This window comes from Temnothorax americanus, unplaced genomic scaffold, assembly GCF_048541705.1.
Source record: "Temnothorax americanus isolate GAGA-0224 unplaced genomic scaffold, ASM4854170v1 Scaffold205, whole genome shotgun sequence".
Classification (NCBI taxonomy): domain Eukaryota; kingdom Metazoa; phylum Arthropoda; class Insecta; order Hymenoptera; family Formicidae; genus Temnothorax; species Temnothorax americanus.
The window spans coordinates 86,309-106,718 of NW_027509345.1; the positions used below are offsets into that span (position 1 = coordinate 86,309).

General features: G+C 40.7%; 3 protein-coding genes and 2 pseudogenes across 4 annotated transcripts in view; 2 read left to right on the forward strand and 3 right to left on the reverse strand.

Annotated features, from left to right (window-relative positions):
• LOC143897616 (stromal cell-derived factor 2-like protein 1) overlaps positions 1 to 368 on the forward strand; it is a 35,348-nt gene extending 34,980 nt beyond the window's left edge. Inside the window, exon 6 of the mRNA XM_077406423.1 lies at positions 6 to 368. Within this exon, the coding sequence (XP_077262549.1) occupies positions 6 to 147 (142 nt within the window). The 3' untranslated portion in view covers positions 148 to 368. The remainder of the gene's footprint in view (positions 1 to 5) is intronic.
• Positions 369 to 8,254: 7,886 nt separating this feature from the next.
• On the reverse strand, positions 8,255 to 16,046 carry LOC143897617 (uncharacterized). Its single transcript, XM_077406424.1, has 8 exons — positions 14,001 to 16,046; positions 11,001 to 11,201; positions 10,748 to 10,927; positions 10,176 to 10,475; positions 9,722 to 9,934; positions 9,437 to 9,636; positions 9,189 to 9,348; positions 8,255 to 8,473 (listed from the first exon to the last, which is right to left on the reverse strand). Exons 2-8 carry the CDS (start codon positions 11,197 to 11,199, stop codon positions 8,337 to 8,339), a joined length of 1,389 nt encoding a protein of 462 aa, XP_077262550.1. The 5' UTR covers positions 11,200 to 11,201; positions 14,001 to 16,046; the 3' UTR covers positions 8,255 to 8,336.
• Positions 11,190 to 12,740, reverse strand: LOC143897608 (uncharacterized; annotated as a pseudogene).
• Positions 16,047 to 16,076: 30 nt separating the features above from the next.
• On the forward strand, positions 16,077 to 19,147 carry LOC143897609 (uncharacterized; annotated as a pseudogene). The gene is made up of 3 exons (XR_013256963.1): positions 16,077 to 16,407; positions 16,777 to 17,247; positions 17,473 to 19,147. The product of XR_013256963.1 is annotated as an uncharacterized LOC143897609 (transcript).
• On the reverse strand, positions 19,071 to 19,580 carry LOC143897611 (uncharacterized; the record flags this gene model as incomplete). Its single annotated transcript, XM_077406420.1, has 1 exon — positions 19,071 to 19,580. A coding segment is annotated over one exon (510 nt), but the record flags the coding sequence as incomplete, so codon positions are not given.
• Between the last annotated feature and the right edge of the window lie 830 nt (positions 19,581 to 20,410).

Here is a 20,410-nt window from a genome sequence, read left to right on the forward strand (position 1 = left end):
GACAGGAAGCCGATTAGATGCGGAGATACCGTCAGATTGAAGCACATTGCGACGAAGAAGAATCTTCACTCGCATCTTGTTAGCTTACCTCTGACTGGGGAAACACTGGAACAACCCAGTGAACACAGTAATATAGCAGAAATGTAACGGCAATGCAACCAAGTATAACAGGTTATATAAACCAGAACGTTACATGTAACTTACGTGTAAGTTACAATTTCCGACTCAGCAATATAACATGTTATGTAACCTGTTATCTAACTGTTGCATAACAGTTACTGTGACTGTAATGTAACAATATGATAACTGCTATATAACTGCGATATTGCAATTGAATATAACAGTTAACCTAATTGGACATTGCTTCTATATTTACAGCAATATAACATTAGATTGACTGTAATGTTATAGTTATATTGGGACAATGAGCGCATTACGAAAGTTAAATAAAAGTATATTGATTCACAATTACTGTTTATTAATAAAATGTATTACACTAAACAAAATAATTTATATAATGTGTATTAAATTGTAACGGCCTGTCTTTATCGAACGCGGACGGGTTTACGGGATCGGGAGTTCGATGAGAGGCCCAGAGACAGTAATCAATTTACCATGGGATAGTACATACGCTTTATTCAAGATTCGATATTACACACAAACGGAACGCGGTATATTACATACGGGCTACGGTATATTACATACGGAGCGCGGCCACAGGTATCAGGACGCAGGCGCTCGGCTATATGAACTGAATTAATACATGCGATACTAACGGAACGCGGTATATTACATACGGAGCGCGGTATCATACATATACGGAGCGCGGTTACAGGTATCTGGACGCAGGCGCTCGGCTACATGAACCGAATTAATACAGGGGATAATAACGGAACGCGGTATATTACATACGGGACGCGGTTACAGGTATCCGGACGCAAGCGCTAGGGTTTAGGAACCGAATTAACACCGGTGACAACAGCGGAACGCGGTACGTTACATACGGAACGCGGTATATTCCATACGGGGGGTGGCGGAATCCCGGGATCACGGTCGCGAGAACCCTCGCGGCGAGGCCGAGCACGCTCGACCCCGCGGTGCCGTGGCCGTCGGGGTAGTGTTCAGGGAGCTCGGGAACACTCTGAGAACCCTCAGTCGAGAACCAGAACTCTGGACCTCGTTGTGCGTGTTGCCCTAGGATTCGGAAGGTAGCTTCGTCAGGGATAGCGGAAAGCCGTGGTAAAGACGAAGTGTCTTTTCGTCGAGCGCGCCGGCTTTTTATACCGCTCGGCGCGGTGAGCTTTGGCAGGAGGGAGACCGATTGTCAGGTGACGGTGCGGTGGTGGGAGCGGCGCGATCCCGCGGGCTCGCTTCGGCGGGGATCGGCTTGCTTCGGCGCTCGTCGGCGTCGTGCGGAGAGGCACCGGTGTGACAGGTTTCCCGCGCACACGGCGCGTTTCAAGTCTTTAAAAAAATGTGGGCGCACCGCGCCCTGTGGTCGCCCGACGGAGGGTCGGTCGGGCGGCTCCCGGCGGGTGGTAGCCGGGGACGATGCCTTGTCTTACGGGGTGCATCGTTACACCACCCCTTCCCTTATATGTGCCTGAATTGAGAGGCACAGGGGTACGGTGTCCGGCTGGTTGACGGTGCCGGTCGGCCGGGTGGTCCCTTAGGCGGGCTGGCTCCTGGACTTCTCCTTTATCCAACGGACGGATCCGTCCCCGTTGAATCGTATGTGCCAACGCCGGTTCCCGATCGTCGCCTTATACTGTCGGGCGACGTGGCACGAAAAATGAGGGACCTCCACTATCACCCCGGGCTCGACCTGCACCGGGATCGGAGGTGCGGGCAGCGGCCCCATAACCCGTGCGGGTTGGAGCGTCGGCCGTGGTCGTCGGGGGGCCTCGGCCAGTGGTCGTGGGCGTCGTGGCGGCGGCGGCGGCGGTGCCAGCAGCCAGGCTTGCTTTGCCCGGTTTGTCGCATCGGACCTCTGTATGATCGTGCCGATTTTCGGCACGGGTTTTGGCGGAATCGGTCGGGCCGGTGGCGGCGGTGGCGGTGCCGTCTCGGGCTCGCCCCGGTAGAGGGTGGCCCATCCTCGCTCGATCCCGGGGTTGGCCGGATCGTATTCCTCGTCGTCCTCGCCGAGAATTCTTGCGATCTCCGTCAAGATATCGCGTTCTTGCGGTGATGCTTCGTCCGTCATGGCTACGGTCGTTCTGACGATCAGCTTGCCCTCGCCTCGGTACGCCGGGTAGCTCGGTGCTTGTTGTCATTTTGCGACGGTTAACAATGTTTTGATCGCGGCCGGTCGCGTAACAACAGTTTGTTCGTCGGCGTTTTTGTTTCGGCGCGAGTTTTTCGGCCGCGTACGGCTGAACGGCGGCGGCGGTCGGCGCGAGTGCGTTCCCCACGCCGAGGTGCGGGCCAGGTACGTCGGGTGGTGCGTCGGTAGGGGCGCGCTTGAGGTCTTGCACGTGTACGTGCCGATACCATTTCCCCGAGCGGCTGCGGAGGTCCACGATGACGGGCGAAATAATGCGGCGTATTTCCAGCGGGCCCAAAAACTTTGGCGCGAGCTTGGCGTTGAACGCCGCTTCTTTGTTGGAGAGCGGGCGGTCCCGCTTCCACACCCACTCCCCGATACGCGGTCTCCATTTCCTGCGACGAAGATTATAATGTTTTTCCTGGTGTTGGAACGCGCGGGAAAGCTGAATTTTTACTAGCTCGTAAGTTTCGGTCAGGCGGCGATGCAGGTGCGTCGGCGGCGTCGGTTCGTCGCGCGGCGCATCTTCCCCGGGACGGCGCAATTCGCGGCCGTGGTTTAAGAACGCGGGCGTGTAGCCCGTCGCGTCGTGGGTCGCGGTATTATATGCGAACTGGAGTTCTGGCAGGTGTTCGTCCCAGGTTTTGTGTTTTTTTGCGTACTGCGCGATCATGGTTTTGATCACGCGATTGGTGCGTTCAACGGGGTTGCAATGGGGCGCGTATGCCGGCGTGAAGCGGTGGCGGATCCCACAGTCGGCGAGGAGTTTAGCGAGCTGTCGGGATTTCAATTGCGTGCCATTATCCGACAGGATTTCGTCCGGACATCCGTGTCGGAGGATGATGGCTTCAGTTACGTATTTCACGATGGCCGGCGCGGTGGCCCGTCGTAATGGCCGGAGCTCAACCCACTTCGTAAAACGGTCCTGGATGTTAAGGAGCCAGAGATGGCCGGCGGCGGATCGCGGGAGCGGGCCGACGAGGTCGAGGGTGACCTGTTGCCACGGGTGGCCGAGCGCGGTCGGACGTAATTGCCCGGCCGGCTTTTCCTGCGCGACTTTATGGGCGAGACATGTTGGGCACTCGCGTACGTAACGGGCGATGTCGCGGAACATCCCGGGCCAGTAATACCGGTGAGCTATTCTCGCGATGGTTTTTGCTATTCCGAGGTGGCCGGCGGTCGGTGCGTCGTGATACTGTTCGAGGAGCAGTCCTCGCTGGTCTTTTGGCACGCATTCTTTCCATTGCTCGGCTGCTGGGGTGTCTTTGAAATCCAGGCTGTGGAGCACGTGCTTCCACAGCCGGCCTTGTTCGATCCTGAAATCGGGCACCTCGTGGGGCGTATTTTCGGCCGCGTGCCACATGCGCGTATGCCATGGGCACTTAGCTCGTGTGGCGACGAGAATTTCGGGTCGTCGGGATAACGCGTCGGCTACTTTGTTGAGCGCCCCTTTTCGGTATTTGATCTCGAAGTCATACTGTTGTAACTCGAACGCCCATCGTCCCAACCGGCCGGACGGAGATTCTAGCTTTCGTAGCCATTTTAGCGACTGGTGATCGGTGATTACCGTGAATCTGTACCCTTCAAGGTAGCCGCGCATCCGTCGGATTCCCCATACCACGGCCAGGCACTCCAGTTCGGTCGCGCTATAATTCCGCTCGGCGTTATTTAGCGTGCGGCTGGCGTAAGCGATAACGCGCTCGCCCTCGGGGAAGTATTGCGTCAGCACGGCCCCCAGGCCGGTGGTGCTGGCGTCGGTCTGGAAGTGAAATTGTCGCGAGAAATCCGGACACGCGAGGACGGGCGCGGTGGTCAGAACGGTTTTTAAGGCGGTAAAAGCGCTTTGCTCGGCTTCCCCCCAATTCTACCGGGCGTGCTTCCGAGTTAAGGCGGTGAGCGGTGCGGCGAGGGTCGCGAAATCCTTAATGAAGCGGCGGTACCACGACGCGACCCCCAGGAACTGTCGGATCTGGCGGATGTTTTGTGGCGCGGGCCAGTTTGCGACGGCGCTGACCTTGTCTGGGTCGGTTCGGATACCGTCGCGGTCGATGAGGTGGCCGAGATATTTGATTTGATCGGCGCAAAACTGGCATTTCTCGGGGTTAATGCGGAGGTTGGCCTCCCGGAGCCGGCGGAAAACTTCGCGCATAATACGGAGGTGTTCGTCGAAGGTTTCGGTAATGATAACGATGTCGTCTAGGTAAACGAACACGTATGGCTCTAGGTCCGGGCCCAAAAGAGTATCGAGTAGGCGTTGGAACGTAGCCGGTGCTGAATGCAGCCCGAACGGCATTACCCTAAACTGCATCAGCCCCTTGCCCGGGACGGTGAAGGCGGTCACAGGTCGACTTTCGGGCGCGAGTGGCACTTGCCAATAGCCGTTCTTTAAATCGAGCGTGGACAGGTAGCGGGCCCCCCGCAATTTGTCCAGCGTCGCGGTGATGTGAGGCAGTGGGTACGCGTCTTTTTCGGTGGCCTCGTTGACCAAGCGAAAGTCGATGCAGAAACGGGGTTTGCCGTCCTTTTTCCGCACGATAACGACCGGCGAGCTCCACGCGCTGTGTGACGGTTCAATAATGCCGTCGCGGAGCATTTTCTCGACCTCCGCGTCGATGATTGCCTGCATTGCGGGGTTTCGTGGCCGGTATCGTTGCTTGATCGGTCGGTCGGTTTTTACGCGGATCACGTGCTCGGCACGGTCGGTGGGGCCCCGCACGGCTTCGAATTGCGCCAGTTCGTCGGCCAAAAAACGGCGGAGGCGTTCGTCCTCCGGCTGCGCGTCCCCCTCGGGTAGGTTCTCTACGGCGGCGGTCCGCGTCTCCGTGCTCGGTGCGGTCGGGGACGGTATGGCGAAGTCCACTTTCATCCATAAGTCGACGCCGATGAGCAGGTCGTACTCGAGCGTTGGCATGATTTGAAATTTGTGTCAAAACATCTTCCCTTGTATTGTTACGGGGAACGTGATCAAGCCCGGAACGGTGGTGCTTGACCCGTCGGCGAGGTACACGCGCTCGTCTACCGGTTGGATCGGAAAGTCACGGGCGAGCCTATCGGCGGTGCGTGCGTTTACGAACGATGCCTCGGATCCGGTATCTAGCAGGGCGTCGACGGGCTGTTTGGCTACTATGACGGTTAGGAACGAGCGCGGTTTGTATACTATTCGGAGGACCGGGGGACGGCCGCTTCCTCTCCGGCCCGAGCGGCATTTCCCGGCGGCGGGTGGCAATCTTTGGTAAAAACGCCATCCCGGCCGCACTGCGAGCAGAAACGGCGCGGCGGTCGTCGGCAATCAAAACGGGTGTGGCCCCGCTGCTTGCACCGCCAGCAGCATTCGCGACGGTCGTAAGCCGCGGCGGCGACCGCGGGTTTCGGTGTGGTGGCTTGGCGGGCGCGCGTCTGTTCCTCGATGTGTTCGAACTCTTCCGCCAGGCGCAGAATGTCTCGGGTACGGGTCACCGTGTCGCGGCGAATATACATCTGGTACCGCGGATGCATATTGTTGTACAACGCCTCGACTTGGTTGTCTTCCGCGAATCCGGTGGCCCTCCGCATCATCGTGAGCATTTCGATCGCGAATTTCCGGTATGGCTCGTCCGGTTTCTGCAAGCGTGTCTGGATTTCGCGGACCAGCGTGGCGCGATACCGGCGCGGCAGGTAATATTCGCGAAAGTCGGCGCAGAAGTCCTCCCACCCCTGCCAGTTGGGGCGGTTGTTCCGGCACCAGAGAAGCGCGTCGCCCCGGAGTAGTTCGGGTAGCCCCATGAGTAACTGCGCGCCGGAATAATTATAGGCATCTTTCAGCTCCTCGAGCCGCTCGAGGAAGGTCACCGGGTCTTTCCCGTCGAAGTGGCACCCCCATTTCCGTATCTGATCCATGACCTGGGCGGGGGTCTCGCTGGGCCGGTCGTGCGCGGTCGGGCGAAAGGGTACGAACGGCGTCGTCATTACCGGCGGCGTATGAAAGGCCACGTTCGGCGATAGCGGTGGGCGTGTGTCGATCGCCGGTATGCGTAGGTTTTCGGGCGGGCGCACGGAGATTAGGGGTGTATCCTGCGGCGGGTCACCCCCCGCGACGGTGGACGGCACCGTTCCCGGGTGCTCGGTCATATATACGCGCTCAGGCGTTGGCGCATCTCGTCAACCGAGCCGTCGGTGTCCAGCTCGAGCTTGCCGAGCTCCGCGCTCAGCTGGCTTTTCGCCAATTTATATATCCACGATTTTGGCATACTGTCTCTTGATTACTGTCTCTCGGAGCGGATCAAAACGGTCCTTGTTCGGGCGCCATGTAACGGCCTGTCTTTATCGAACGCGAACGGGTTTACGGGATCGGGAGTTCGATGAGAGGCCCAGAGACAGTAATCAATTTGCCATGGGATAGTACATACGCTTTATTCAAGATTCGATATTACACACAAACGGAACGCGGTATATTACATACGGGCCACGGTATATTACATACGGAGCGCGGCCACAGGTATCAGGACGCAGGCGCTCGGCTATATGAACTGAATTAATACATGCGATACTAACGGAACGCGGTATATTACATACGGGGCGCGGTATCATACATATACGGAGCGCGGTTACAGGTATCTGGACGCAGGCGCTCGGCTACATGAACCAAATTAATACAGGGGATAATAACGGAACGCGGTATATTACATACGGGACGCGGTTACAGATACCCGGACGCAAGCGCTAGGGTTTAGGAACCGAATTAACACCGGTGACAACAGCGGAACGCGGTACGTTACGTACGGAACGCGGTATATTCCATACGGGGGGTGGCGGATCCCGGGATCACGGTCGCGAGAACCCTCGCGGCGAGGCCGAGCACGCTCGACCCCGCGGTGCCGTGGCCGTCGGGGTAGTGTTCAGAGAGCTCGGGAACACTCTGAGAACCCTCAGTCGAGAACCAGAACTCTGGACCTCGTTGTGCGTGTTGCCCTAGGATTCGGAAGGTAGCTTCGTCAGGGATAGCGGAAAGCCGTGGTAAAGACGAAGTGTCTTTTCGTCGAGCGCGCCGGCTTTTTATACCGCTCGGCGCGGTGAGCTTTGGCAGGAGGGAGACCGATCGTCAGGTGACGGTGCGGTGGTGGGAGCGGCGCGATCCCGCGGGCTCGCTTCGGCGGGGATCGGCTCGCTTCGGCGCTCGTCGGCGTCGTGCGGAGAGGCACCGGTGCGACGGGTTTCCCGCGCACACGGCGCGTTTCAAGTTTTTAAAAATATGTGGGCGCACCGCGCCCTGTGGTCGCCCGACGAAGGGTCGGTCGGGCGGCTCCCGGCGGGTGGTAGCCGGGGACGATGCCTTGTCTTACGGGGTGCATCGTTACAAAATCAATATATAGTATCAAAACAAACTTAAAACATTTAGGAACATATGTTTTATATTAGGAACATCTCTTGCATTTCCTACAAACTTTGCCTATCGACTAGATATACTAATAGATACTAATCGACTAGATACCGAGTGATGATGACGGTGATCAAGTAATAATACGTAAGTTTTTCCAGTGTCGCTATCACAGTTACATAATACCTCACACCAGCTCTATCGCGTTATACTAAACGCATTTATTATTAATTATTTATACTTAAATGTTACGCAATTGCATCACTCGTTAAGGTTAGTAAGTGTTTTGGTGCGAAGGTCGCCTATAAGGCACAAGAGGACCTTCGATTCAGTTATATTGCGCGTGCCAGAAGGCAGACAGAAACTATATAACAACACAGCAATTCTGGTACAAACTGTTTTTAAATTTCGTCGTAAGTTTCTTTAATCGTTTAGATAGTAATAATTATGTTTATGAATTAATAACAAAGAAATAAAAAGAACTTTTTGACAAAAAACACAAAAGCATTTTTCCACGGTACATTATACGACCAAATTCGTAAGTTTCTTCAATTGTTTAGATACTAATAATGTTTATGAAAAAAAAAAAAAAAAAAGAGTTTTTGACAAAAAAACAGACATTTTTACACGGTACATTATGACACTTATAGAAATAAAAGTATCTAAAAATAAGACGGCTGTAACCTTAAAAGAGTACGTTCAGACTCTTTGTTGTCTTTACTTTCCTCTTTCTAATTTTTCCTTCTCTTTTTCTGCTGTTCGAGTTCGTCGTTGTTTAGCAAACCGGAACCATTCTGCGACAACCTCTTCAAATTCAATTTCCTTTGTTGCCGGATATGTATTCAAAATAGCATCTGTGAACAAAATTACTATAATAAATGATGTAAAAATGTATGAAACATCTAAAAACTCGATAATAAATCACAATAAATTTAGATCCATTAGAGTTGACGGGACTAACTTCTAATATTGGGATTATTATGATAAACATTTAGAAATAAACTAATCAATTATTTTGCATTCTATTCTATTTACATTGAGATAATAAAACGATTATAGTATTTTTTTTTTTTTTTTTTTTTACAAAAACCAGCCATGTTTGCAACAACCTCAATACTACACACAGTTCTTATGTTAGTAAAAAATGTTAAAAATTAAACTAAAAAATTATATAATTTTTGTAAAAATATATTTATAAAATTTCTGTAACAAAAACTTCAAGAAATTCGACAATAATTTGACATTTTTTTCATATTGCAAAAATTAAAATTTTCCACAATATTACTACGGAATGAAAAATCTTTAAACCTTTTCAAATAGCATTGCAAAAAATTATCAAAACAATTGTATAAAAGAGTTACTTTTTCGAATCGATATCGGCAACGCTGACTAAGAAAATGTACCTATTCTTATAATTATTATGTAGATTATTGAACTGTCTGTTTGCAGCAAGAGCATTATTGTCAACATTTCTGCCCAAAACTGGACAATAGAAAAGGAGAAACCCTATTTATCAAACAATGTTAAAATGACATTTTCTGGTGCTAAAACCTCAAGATTATCACTCACCTTGCATTATTTTAATAATATATAGACCTTCAATGCAAAAGATTTCCTTCCGTTTTTTCCATGAACACAACTCTGCGCAGGAATTTGTAAAGACCTTTGTGCAAGTTCTTTGGATGTCCTCACGCGCTGTGTGACCTCCGATTTTCCGTACAAACGTATTCTGCAATAGAATGATTATTACTATACTTGCAACAGTTTCAACAAAAATTGATTTCTCTTCGTGGAAAGTATTTAAAGAATTTACTTACGAATTGTTCTTTCACATCTGGATTTTCATGGATTTTTTTCTCGAAGGCTTCAATCTCCGCGATTGACTTTAATGGCAGAAGAGGCGTTACGAGGTTAATATTTCCTGAAAGCATAGGTCTTCCACGGTCGACTTTCTGATGAAGCTCTTGTAGTTGTACTTGAATCGACGCAAGCATCCTAATAATTATTTTTGAATATTCTACATCAGAATAAATGATAGAGAATATCTCAAAAGTATTTAAATGTTCCTTTTGTAAATGTCCAATAAGTCCAATAGGTTTCACCTTCCGAACTGAGGTCCGTCGCTTCTATACCATCAAGGGCCTTTTTGGCAAGTGTTGCAACTTCAGAAAAATGTTTTTTCTTGCCGGTTATTGGCGTCGCAACCTGAGTCGGAATCCTCACGTTTGGGTCATCCACGTTTTCCGCTTCCTTGTCTATGTCACAATGGTCTTGTATAGCACAGCACAAGACATCATCACTCAATTTTTGATAACCTAATATCAACAATATATATAATTTAATACAATTTTATTAGTGTATAACATTATATTTTTTAAATAAAAATTATTTTGTGACTCGTAAAAATAATATTTTTTGTACAATGCATACATTTTATATGATTTTTATGCTTTTCATCTGACTCGATTTTCTTAATTTTTTTTATTTTTCGGAAAAAGTTAATAAAAATTTGAATTTAAATGGACAATATTTATAATTAACATTGCAACTACTTACGACTTGAAACTGAAGTACCGTTGTTCTCACAGTTTAAAACAGTGTTATCCGTTTCACATGCTTCTGTCTCTTTGGGTCGCACTACCCTTGTGATGTCGTGCGACTTTGTGACCTGTTTTGATTTTGTTGCCTTTACGACATTGTGCGAGTATTCAACTCTTACAGATTCTGATGTCTCAACAAAGCTGTTTGGAGTCGGTGGCAGGTCTGATAATATGTTTCGACTTGCAAATCCAGATTTAATTTTCGATGATGTTTCATTGTCACTTGTGTGTGTGTGTGTAGACATGATATTGTAAGACCATCACTGAGATTTCTACACAAAAATTTACAAACAGCCTCATCTTAAATAGCTCACGATGGAATGCGCAAGAGATAATACGTAAGGATTTGAAATTCATAGAGATTTCAAGTTGAATCAAATTGTAAAAAGTTCAAATTGCGAAATGGATTCAAACAGGAGAAAATACGCTATATAGACTCCCTTTGTGACATTCGAAGAATAGACGACGAGACATATAACAATCTTCAAAAAATTTGTTAAATCAGAATATACGATGGCTAGAACTTACGCGGATTTCGTGGCTTTATCCGCTTGAAAGTTTTAGATTGATTTTCATTTTCGAGATCTTCGAATGAGGAGCTCGAATTTTGTATGGGCATCAATTGTCTGCGTCCTTTCCCGAGTTGGTCATCATCAGTAGTTGCATAATTTGCATTCTCCGCGACCTTTCGAGCCTTTTCATAAGACGCTGCAAAAAGTATTTATTATAAATAAAAATATCGCAGATGTTCCTTTATTTTATGATACAAAAGTATACCTACTGCAATATTTTTCGATGGTTACAGGCAACTTATCCCACGACTTTTTATTTGGTTCAGATCTTTTTGCTATTAGCGCACTGGCGTTTTTGCAATGTACCGGCCACCAACATAACGATTCTTCGACATTTGTTTCAAGCCAATTAGATGGTACCTCGGAAACTTCGTTGTCTCCTTTGAATATTACGACTGCATACGCCATGTCTACCACCAACCGTAAGTGAAAACGAGGTAATTTCAAAATGGAACAAGAGGGAATGAGATTGCAGGAAGAGAATTGAAAAATACGAGGAATGATCTTTATTTTTATTGGATTGGATTCTAAATGTCAATAATTATATTGCAGTAAAGGGAACACTACACTCGAGGTGATATCTTCAGGATTTTGTAATTTCAAGCACTTTCTCTGTATTTGCGATGCTAACAATGTAATCCGTTCAGATATAAATCCTTCATTAATCAGGGAGATGCCAAATTTTTGAGAATCGCACGGCACTAACAAAAATGATCTCGTGTTGCTATATTTATTACCTCTTACGTAAAGAACGTTATTATCGCTGAAAATTTTTGTTACGATAAAAATCGAATCATTATTCAATTGGCAACAATTCTCATAATCTTCTGTTGAGATGGAAAATCCATCAAACTCGAGACGTTTGATCTTCATTGCAGACCTCGAATAGTGTACGATTGGATACAATTTGCGATACTGAGTTTGAATAGATAGAGCATTTTCTTCTGTTATACGATTCACGATTTGATGTAATGGTCTTTGCGAATTCTTAACCTGTTTCTTTATTTCCTGCAAACAGTTTTCGAATTTAAACGCGCTGAATTTATCTAAGCAGCCAAATCGGGTTACATCAGAAGCAAGGTGCACGAGATTATGTACATTATACGTAATGTATTCCGGACCATACAATTCTCCGTAATGCAAAACAAACCAGCACAACAGAGATCGAGCATAATCATTCATAACCAAACACAGTTTAGGATCAGATAAAATACGGATTGCTACGCTCAATGAAAGAAAATGATTATATAAATCTTTCCGCAAAACTGATTTTAAAACCACAGGGCCGGTGTAAAGAAGAAATTGACGCAGCTCAGTAGCCTTCCATCTATCGATATCGTTAAGACTTCTCGGTTTTCTGCAAAATTCTTTAATTATGAAGCATTTCATTGACTGTATAATTCTTGATGCAGCCTGCAGCTGTTCGTTAGTAAGTCGAACATTTTTAGTGCCTTTAACCCAGAACTGAATAAGACGTTTGATAACCCCCAAACATACAAGATGCATATAATCTAAAACAACTTGAGAAACCATACCTATATTTAAATTTAATAAATCTGAATAACCCACATATGATGCTCAGGCTGTTGTTGATATTGAAAGGAATGATCGGTTCTTAATTCGCTATCTATTTCAGGAAAAGTAGTGCGATGGCCCACTACATCTCCTTCTTGAATACATTTAGAGCATCCAAAGTATCCATTGTGACCTTTCGTATATGTGAGAAACGACTTTGCAGGTGCATCGCAAACAATTGCCTTGATAATTACACAACACTTATGACCATCAATATCAAGGCCGTTTTCAAGAATTTCAGTCATGTCAGTGATAAATTCTTTCAGATAAATATTAGCGTCAGCAGGTTTCTTGTCACCATAGTATATGCCAGCAACGATAGGCTCCGTGTAGAAATCAGTTTCGATTGATACTAAAATTGGCCAAAATTGAGCTCGCGAACTTTTAAACAGAGGTAAACCGTCACAGTTTATATTTATTTCTATTTTATAGGGGATATATATATATATATATATATATATATATAACTTGAAAGAACTTTGCAATCGAACGTTTCAGTCCACCTGTTAGTCCGAAATGCACGTAATAGCCATCATTCATTGGCTGAATCTTGTACGACACATTTCGAAGTGTTTTCATAAGAGTTCGAACATCTATTGGTAAATCAGAATCACCATACAAAGAAAGATTTTTCAATAATGCATTTACGTTTCTGTGTGGCACATTATTTTGTACAGTCCAGTAGCGTAATTGGTCCGCTAAACTCATATCGACACTATTTGGAATGTCATAATTAGTTTCGACGAAGGACTCATTAGTCACTACTAGACTCACTTGACGAATATTGGTGAACTTCGATATGTATGGGACTTTCCGCTTCCGCTATACGATTTGTCTCAATATCATCAGCATCGTCCGTGTGAATACAGACATTGCTTTGAGTTATAGGAGTATCAAAATCCGTGGAAGAAACTGATAACTGATCGTTATTGTGTATCTCATTGGCAATTGAATAATTAAGTGGACTGACACGATCGATGTGGCAATTATGAGATAAAGGTGTTGTATCTGATGTAACCCGAGAAGTAGATGGCTGATTGTGATCTGTCATGTACCGTGCGATTTGTGCATTGAGCAATTGGTTTTTTCTACGTTTAGATAACGAGGAAATATCTTTTGACATTTTTGAAAACAGTAAAAAATACTTAGTAAAACTATTACGTTTACTACTACTTTTACTACTACTTTTACAGTGAAAAATACTTGATATCATAAATTTAAACTTATAATGGATAGAAAGGTAGTGCAGCAGGTGTATATAATATTGAGGATATTAAGTTCAATTACAGTTGGAAAATCTGTAAGATTAAGAGAAATAAAAAATGATAATAGTTTCAAATATTTACAGTTTTCTCTGTAATTTGCCTTTAGTTATACTACTATTATGACAATAATAGAAAGCATTTACTGATATTATTACACAGTAAAAAACACAATTTATGTGTAAGTGCGTTAATTCTTGGTGATATATTTTATATGTTAAAGTAAACAGATAAATTGTGTTATCTTCCTTTTTATAACAGTTAAGCGAAGAGCACAGACTTTTGCATAACGCATAATGCGTAAGCATAAGAAAATTGATTGGTCCATATGTAAAAGTCTGTGCTTCTGATAATTACAGTGAAATTACTTACTTTGATGTTGTTACGGTCGCCACTTCGTTTTATTGCGATTACGCTTTCAGGCTCGGTAGACTTCCGGATGCCTTGTGTAACTTCCTTCTTCTTCCTCAGCTTTATCGTACTTCCGCTACAATACACGTTGTTGTCGTCGACAAATTTTTACGAGCTTACAAGCTCGCGGATAACATACGCGCCCCGTAGAAATAGTAGAGACACACGCGCGCGACGCACGCACGCACGCACTCGCGAGGAGGCTGGGCCGCGCGCGCGGTACTCTAGGAATATCGCGAGAGAAAGAAAGACTTCGGAGATTTTTATCTGAATCGATCGACATAAAGAGAGAGCATAGTAAAGAAGCTAGCTTTCGAGAATTTGAACGCATAATACTTTGTTATAATACTATGAGCGAATTAGTTTACGTCACTCTGTCAAGTTTTAATATTAAATTACTAGTAATATATCGATATCGGTAGTTTAATAATAATAATACATTAAAAAGCGCTCAATTTAAAAGTAGGGCAATCCTAATAAACGACTGTAAAAAAAATTCAAGGTGGACCGCAATGGACAATTCGGTTGCTCTGACATGCTAACTTAAATGGCAAGAAGTACTTCTCAGCGGTAATGACATTTAAGTCTCTTTTAATTGGGTTGTGGCAGGGCGTTTGAGATAACCTGCTCTTCACCCTGCACAGCTGGTACATTTGTACAAACTTAATTAGCAACTATCGCTTATAGCTTCAGACTTATTAGCCTGTATATTTATTTACTTCAGTATAAAATAATTTTTAAAACGTTTATATTAATTCTGATTGCAGACGAACCTTCGGGAACACTAGCGCCTTCTTCTTTTAACATGAATAACTAAAAATCTATATTTCGGCTAATTACCGAGTTTATAAATATTTAATTAAAATTATCTGGGTGACTCACAAACCTTTTTAATCACACTTCATAACTCTTCATACAAAATACAAACGATTCCGTATAAAAACTTTTATTAATTTATCTATTTCGGCTAAATGCATGGTGTAAAAATAATTAATTAGTTACAATTAAACGAATGACTCACAAACCTTTTCAATTGCACTTCAAAAGTCTTCATACGAAATACAAACGATTTCATATGGTAGATTCTTTCCCGGACATTCATTTCCGGTCATATACATACGAATAGTATACGCGACGTGACGCGTGTTTAAAGGCTATTCTACAATTGCGTAAGCGTGGTCGTAAGTGGTTGTAAGATTGTTGTACGGCGTGGTTGTAGAGCGGTACTGCGGTTGTAAAGCGTGTTGTGGAAGATGGTTGAACTTCATCTTTCACGACTACGCCAGATGTGAACGTAAGAGCCAACCAATCAGAGTGCTGTTACGCGTCATCACGCCGCGCGCTGCCATAATTGTTTTTGTCGAAACAGTAAATACACGTGATCCCGAACCGAAGACCGCTATAAAGATCTCAAGAGCCAAGTTATAACATTCTTTCTCGGCATCCGAAAGTATTCTTTTTTTCTATTGTAATGTTTTTGGTACGTGTTCATCATGGAATACGAGGAAAGTGCTCAGTACGAGGAAGATGAAACTTTTTTAAACTTATTATCGTGTAGAGAATTGATTGGGCTGGTGAGAAGCAACAAATTATTATGGAAAAAACGATGCATTTCACACAAAGATCAACAAATGAAAAGTTTGTGCTGGACGAGTATCGGAAGTGCCTTGACCTCTGTACTTTCCGCTGCACTCTGATTGGTTGCTGTAATCAAGTTTACAACGTATCGTTACTTTATTGTAGACTGAACCGTTGTACAACATTCACGACTACTACTACTCCTACTCCTACAACCTTACGCTTACGCAATTGTAGAATAGCCTTAAGGAATAAACGTAAAACGTATGTATATGTAAATAACAATTCTATTATACAATTAATAATGAATATTTTATAAATAGTTATGACATAATATATTTTAAACTTATAAATATGTAATATATAATAATATTTCATATTGTTTAAAAATCTTGTCAATTATTAAAATTGTATAATATAATATTTAATTTAATTTATTTTACAAAAAACAATTTTAATTTCAGGTATATTAAAATGATGCATAGAAATAAGCAATTTTTATTGCTTGTTTTACAATGGATGCTTTATATAAATTATTAAAACGAAAAAAAAAACAAATTAGATGGTATAAAAGAAGATGGTACGTGCGACCAATAAACCAACTGAAATACAAATACGGAGCATATGAGACACTTTTCCAAGATTTAAAAAATGATGAAAATTTATTTTTTCGTTATACGAGAATGAATTTATGTTTATTTAACAAATTACTTCAATTAACTGAACCTCATTTAACAAAAAATAGCTATCGAGCATTTCCTGCAGAACAAAGATTGATAATAGTATTAAGGTATATAATTATATATAAGTAATTATTTTATTATTTTTTCAAAATAATTATATTTAATAAAAATAACAATAAAAAAGAAATTTTATTAAAGTAATAAAGACAGATTCTGTGGTAGACTAAAACAAGTATTCTAGACTAAATATATATATAAATGTTAAATAATATTAAATAGTATTAATAATATTTTATTTTTGTCAGATATACAAAAATTGCCTAAAATAATTATTGCTCGAAACATGCTTTAATAGAGAATGAGAGAGAGAGAGAGAGAGAGAGAGAGAGAGAGAGAGAGAGAGAGAAATAAAAATTCATCATCTTTTTATAATAAATAATATTAATAACAGATATTTTAATGAAAATGTATTTCAGATATCTTGCCACTAGAGATCTTCCTTTGTCTATCGCTCTATCATTTCAAATTGGTGAATCAACAGTGCGTATGTTAATTACAGAAGTATGTCAGATATTAATAAATGTATTACAACCACTTTTTTATAATTACAAAAAATATTATAGTATTGTTTTGATGGCAGTGGCAAACCATGTATATAGATTTACGTTAGTTGATGTTGGTGCATACGGTGGTAATAGCGATGGCGGAATTTTTAACAATTCATTAATTGGAGAAAATTTGAAGAATGAAAATTTAAATCTACCAAAAGGAACGTTCAAATTACCTGGAAGTCAGATCTGTACACTAACTTTTTTATTGGCAGACGATGCTTTTGCATTAAATACGAGAATTATGAAGCCATATACCGGAAGAAACTTAAATGAAGAACAAAAAATATGCAATTATATAGCACAACTGAATTTCTTGAAAACGATACAAATAATCAGGTAAAATAAACATTTAAATATTTGTATTCTGCAAAAAAAATATATGTATAACTTAATTTTATGTTTAAACTTTTAATAAATTAAAAAAATTTTAATATTAATAATTAATATAATAAAATAATTAAATAAATGCAGATACATTATGTGTATATAATATTGTTATTAAAATATTAATTACTGTATATTTTATAAATTTAATTAACCATGTTATTTTTATTTATAAAGGAAATGCAATGGTTGTCTTCATCGGAAAACCTATGTTATAATGAAACCGTATCTTCTGCTTCGAAACAAAGAGACACATTGTGTAAATATTTTATATCACCTGAAGGAGAAGTACCGTGGCAATACGATTACGTGCAAAGAAGAATGGAGAATTCACACTGCGTCCGATGTTCGACGTACGACGATCCGACATCCAATAGGAAATTTTTGTCTCTAATAATAAATTCTGTTATTGGATGTCGGATCGTCGTACGTCGAACATCGGACGTGATCGGACGCAATGTGAATCCTCCAGAACACATATGGTGAAAATATTTAATAATATTATAAAAAGAATGTGTTCAAGAATTATATAGCTTGATATTTTTTAGCAGTTTTTTGACAACATAATTTCTAAACTGAGCTCTACTTAAGTAAAAAAATGAATAAAATAAAGTTAGAATCTTTATATATATATATATATATATATATATATATATATAGTTCTTGTTTTATATATAATTAGAGTTTGACAATAATGTCGTACCGATTTTGCATATTGTTATATGTAAAGTTTATATACTGATTATCTCTTTACTGCTAGATCAATTAATATTAATTTCTACAACCTAATTAACTTTATTTACTGAAAGTTTATACATTGCAGCAATTAAGAAAAAGTTTCTTTATAGTGAAATGTTACAAGCAAAATATTAATGCACATAGTATTACCTACATTTATTAATTATTATTTTTATTTATTAATGAAAGTCATTTATATATTTTGTTTTTATTGTATTTGTCTTTAGTCATACGGCATAATGTTTCAACTATAATGTTACAATTTTACAATAAAGCTTTAAAGTTAATCTAAGTTGATGTGTATTTAGTAATAAAGATCTATGTAAATAAAAGCAAATACCACAAATCGAATTTTGTATCTAATAATTATATAATTAGCAAGATATACATTACAAATGTATACAAATAAAGCAATTAAATACTAAACATAGTTAATAAGGAAAGTGCTTTAGAACTATTAATTAACACATACAAATCATGCACATATCAGATCATCTATCACATATCTATCATCTATCTAAAATCACCTATCACATAAATAAAAAATTTTAAACAAAAATATTGTTTTGCGCACTAAATAATAAAATTATATTAGATTTAAAAAACAATGTAACTGAAAATATTATTTTAAATTTAAAATCTTACTTAAAAGAAACAGTCTTTTTTACAATATTACATATAGTAATGTACCGTATCACATATTGTATTAAACAATACTTCAATAATAAAAAAAAAACTTTATAAAAAAATAAAAATTATTAAAAATCAAAAAATATTACATTTTCTATAGTAGAAAAAATAAAGCATCTGTTATCATTTTCTTTCTCATATTTTAAATATGAAAATATTTCTCATACTTTCTTATACTGAAAATATTATTTTAAACTTAAAATCTTACTTAAAAAAAAACAGTCTTTTTTACAATATCACATATAGTAATGTATCACATATTGTAATAACAAATACTTCTGTAATAAAAAATAAAAATACTTTATGAAAAAAATAAAAATCATTAAAAACAAAAAATTTTAAATTTTTTATAGTGAAGAAAATAAAGCATTTGTTATCATTTTCTTTCTTATATTTTTCTCAGATTGTGGAAGATTTGTCAAGTGAGCAACAATAAATTGTGCAAATGCTTCGTCTTCATTATTAATTTCACGTTTGTTATCTAAAACATTCATGATTTTCTGGCTAACCGATGTAAACATATTGTCTAATTCTTTTGTTTCATCGACTTTACTTTTTTTAGATTTAGGTTTTGTATGTAATACGACTGATGGTGAATCTTTGTCAATGTTGCGTTTATGTGTTACGTGTGTTTCACGAGTATCTTCTAAAATATTTTCTTTATTATTTTCACCATTAAAATTATTATCTTCTGTTTCGTGCATAGAATGACTTGATTTTTCTTTGGTATCAAATACTTCATTTGAACTAAATTGTGGAATTTCTGTTGACAGTTCTAAAGATGATGTAGATGTTGAAGCTTTATTTGGTTTTATATTACTGCATGTTCTGAAAATACAAGAATATATAAGTATATATACATATTATACTATTAAAATACGGATTTTTAAGCAATTATCATTATAAAGCTTCGTCTCTTGATATAATTGTCAAGAAAAGATAATTGAGTATAAAATGCAAAGGGTTTATGAGTTGGAGCACCACTTCCACTCTTATATTGACTATCTATTATTCGTTTCTCACGATTATATTGATTTCTTAGAGATGTGCATCTAGTTTGACAATAATCAGGTGTATATAAGTTGCCCGTAAAAATGTTGAGATTTTATCATTATAATTAGCATAATATATATTAGCAATAAGACATAATAAAAGATATTAATTAAAAACATTTGATATTTACCATAATTTTTATTTTGCATGATTTTAGAAATTTCTTTCCAAGCATTATCTTTAATTATTATGTTTTTAAAATCTTTGTGTCCTTTATATATATATATATATATATATATATATATATATGAAAGTTTATTTTATATCATTCTATATTGAAAGTAAAGATTAACATTGTTTTGCTTTCTCATAGAGGAAGCTTTGTTTTCGTAAATTCGTATCCGCACAAAATTACCTTTTTTAAAAAAAGGTAAAAAAAGGCGCCAAGTACACGTATAGTAGTGTATATGTTGTTATTTAAAAAAAAAAGAAAGTGGTAGTATTATACCTCGAAAAAACCTAAGTAACAAGTGGTAGATCTTTATATCTCGAAAAATCTCGAAAAAATCTAAGCAGTAGTACCTTTATTTCCAAAAAATTATAACCCAAGTGATACACGTCACAAAATTATGTTACCTTATCAAAAAGAAGAGTCGCGCTCAAGTGATCTATTACAATTACAAAAAAGAAATGA

Bases quoted from the DNA above. Each gene is read 5' to 3' on its own strand.
- LOC143897617 (XM_077406424.1), bottom strand. From the start codon at position 11,199: ATGGCGTATGCAGTCGTAATATTCAAAGGAGACAACGAAGTTTCCGAG. The intron at 10,476-10,747 runs GTAAGTTCTAGC...CTCAGTGATGGT, and splicing joins GATAAAGCCACGAAATCCGC to CTTACAATATCATGTCTACA. The intron at 9,637-9,721 runs GTGAAACCTATT...ATTCTGATGTAG, and splicing joins GACGGACCTCAGTTCGGAAG to AATATTCAAAAATAATTATT.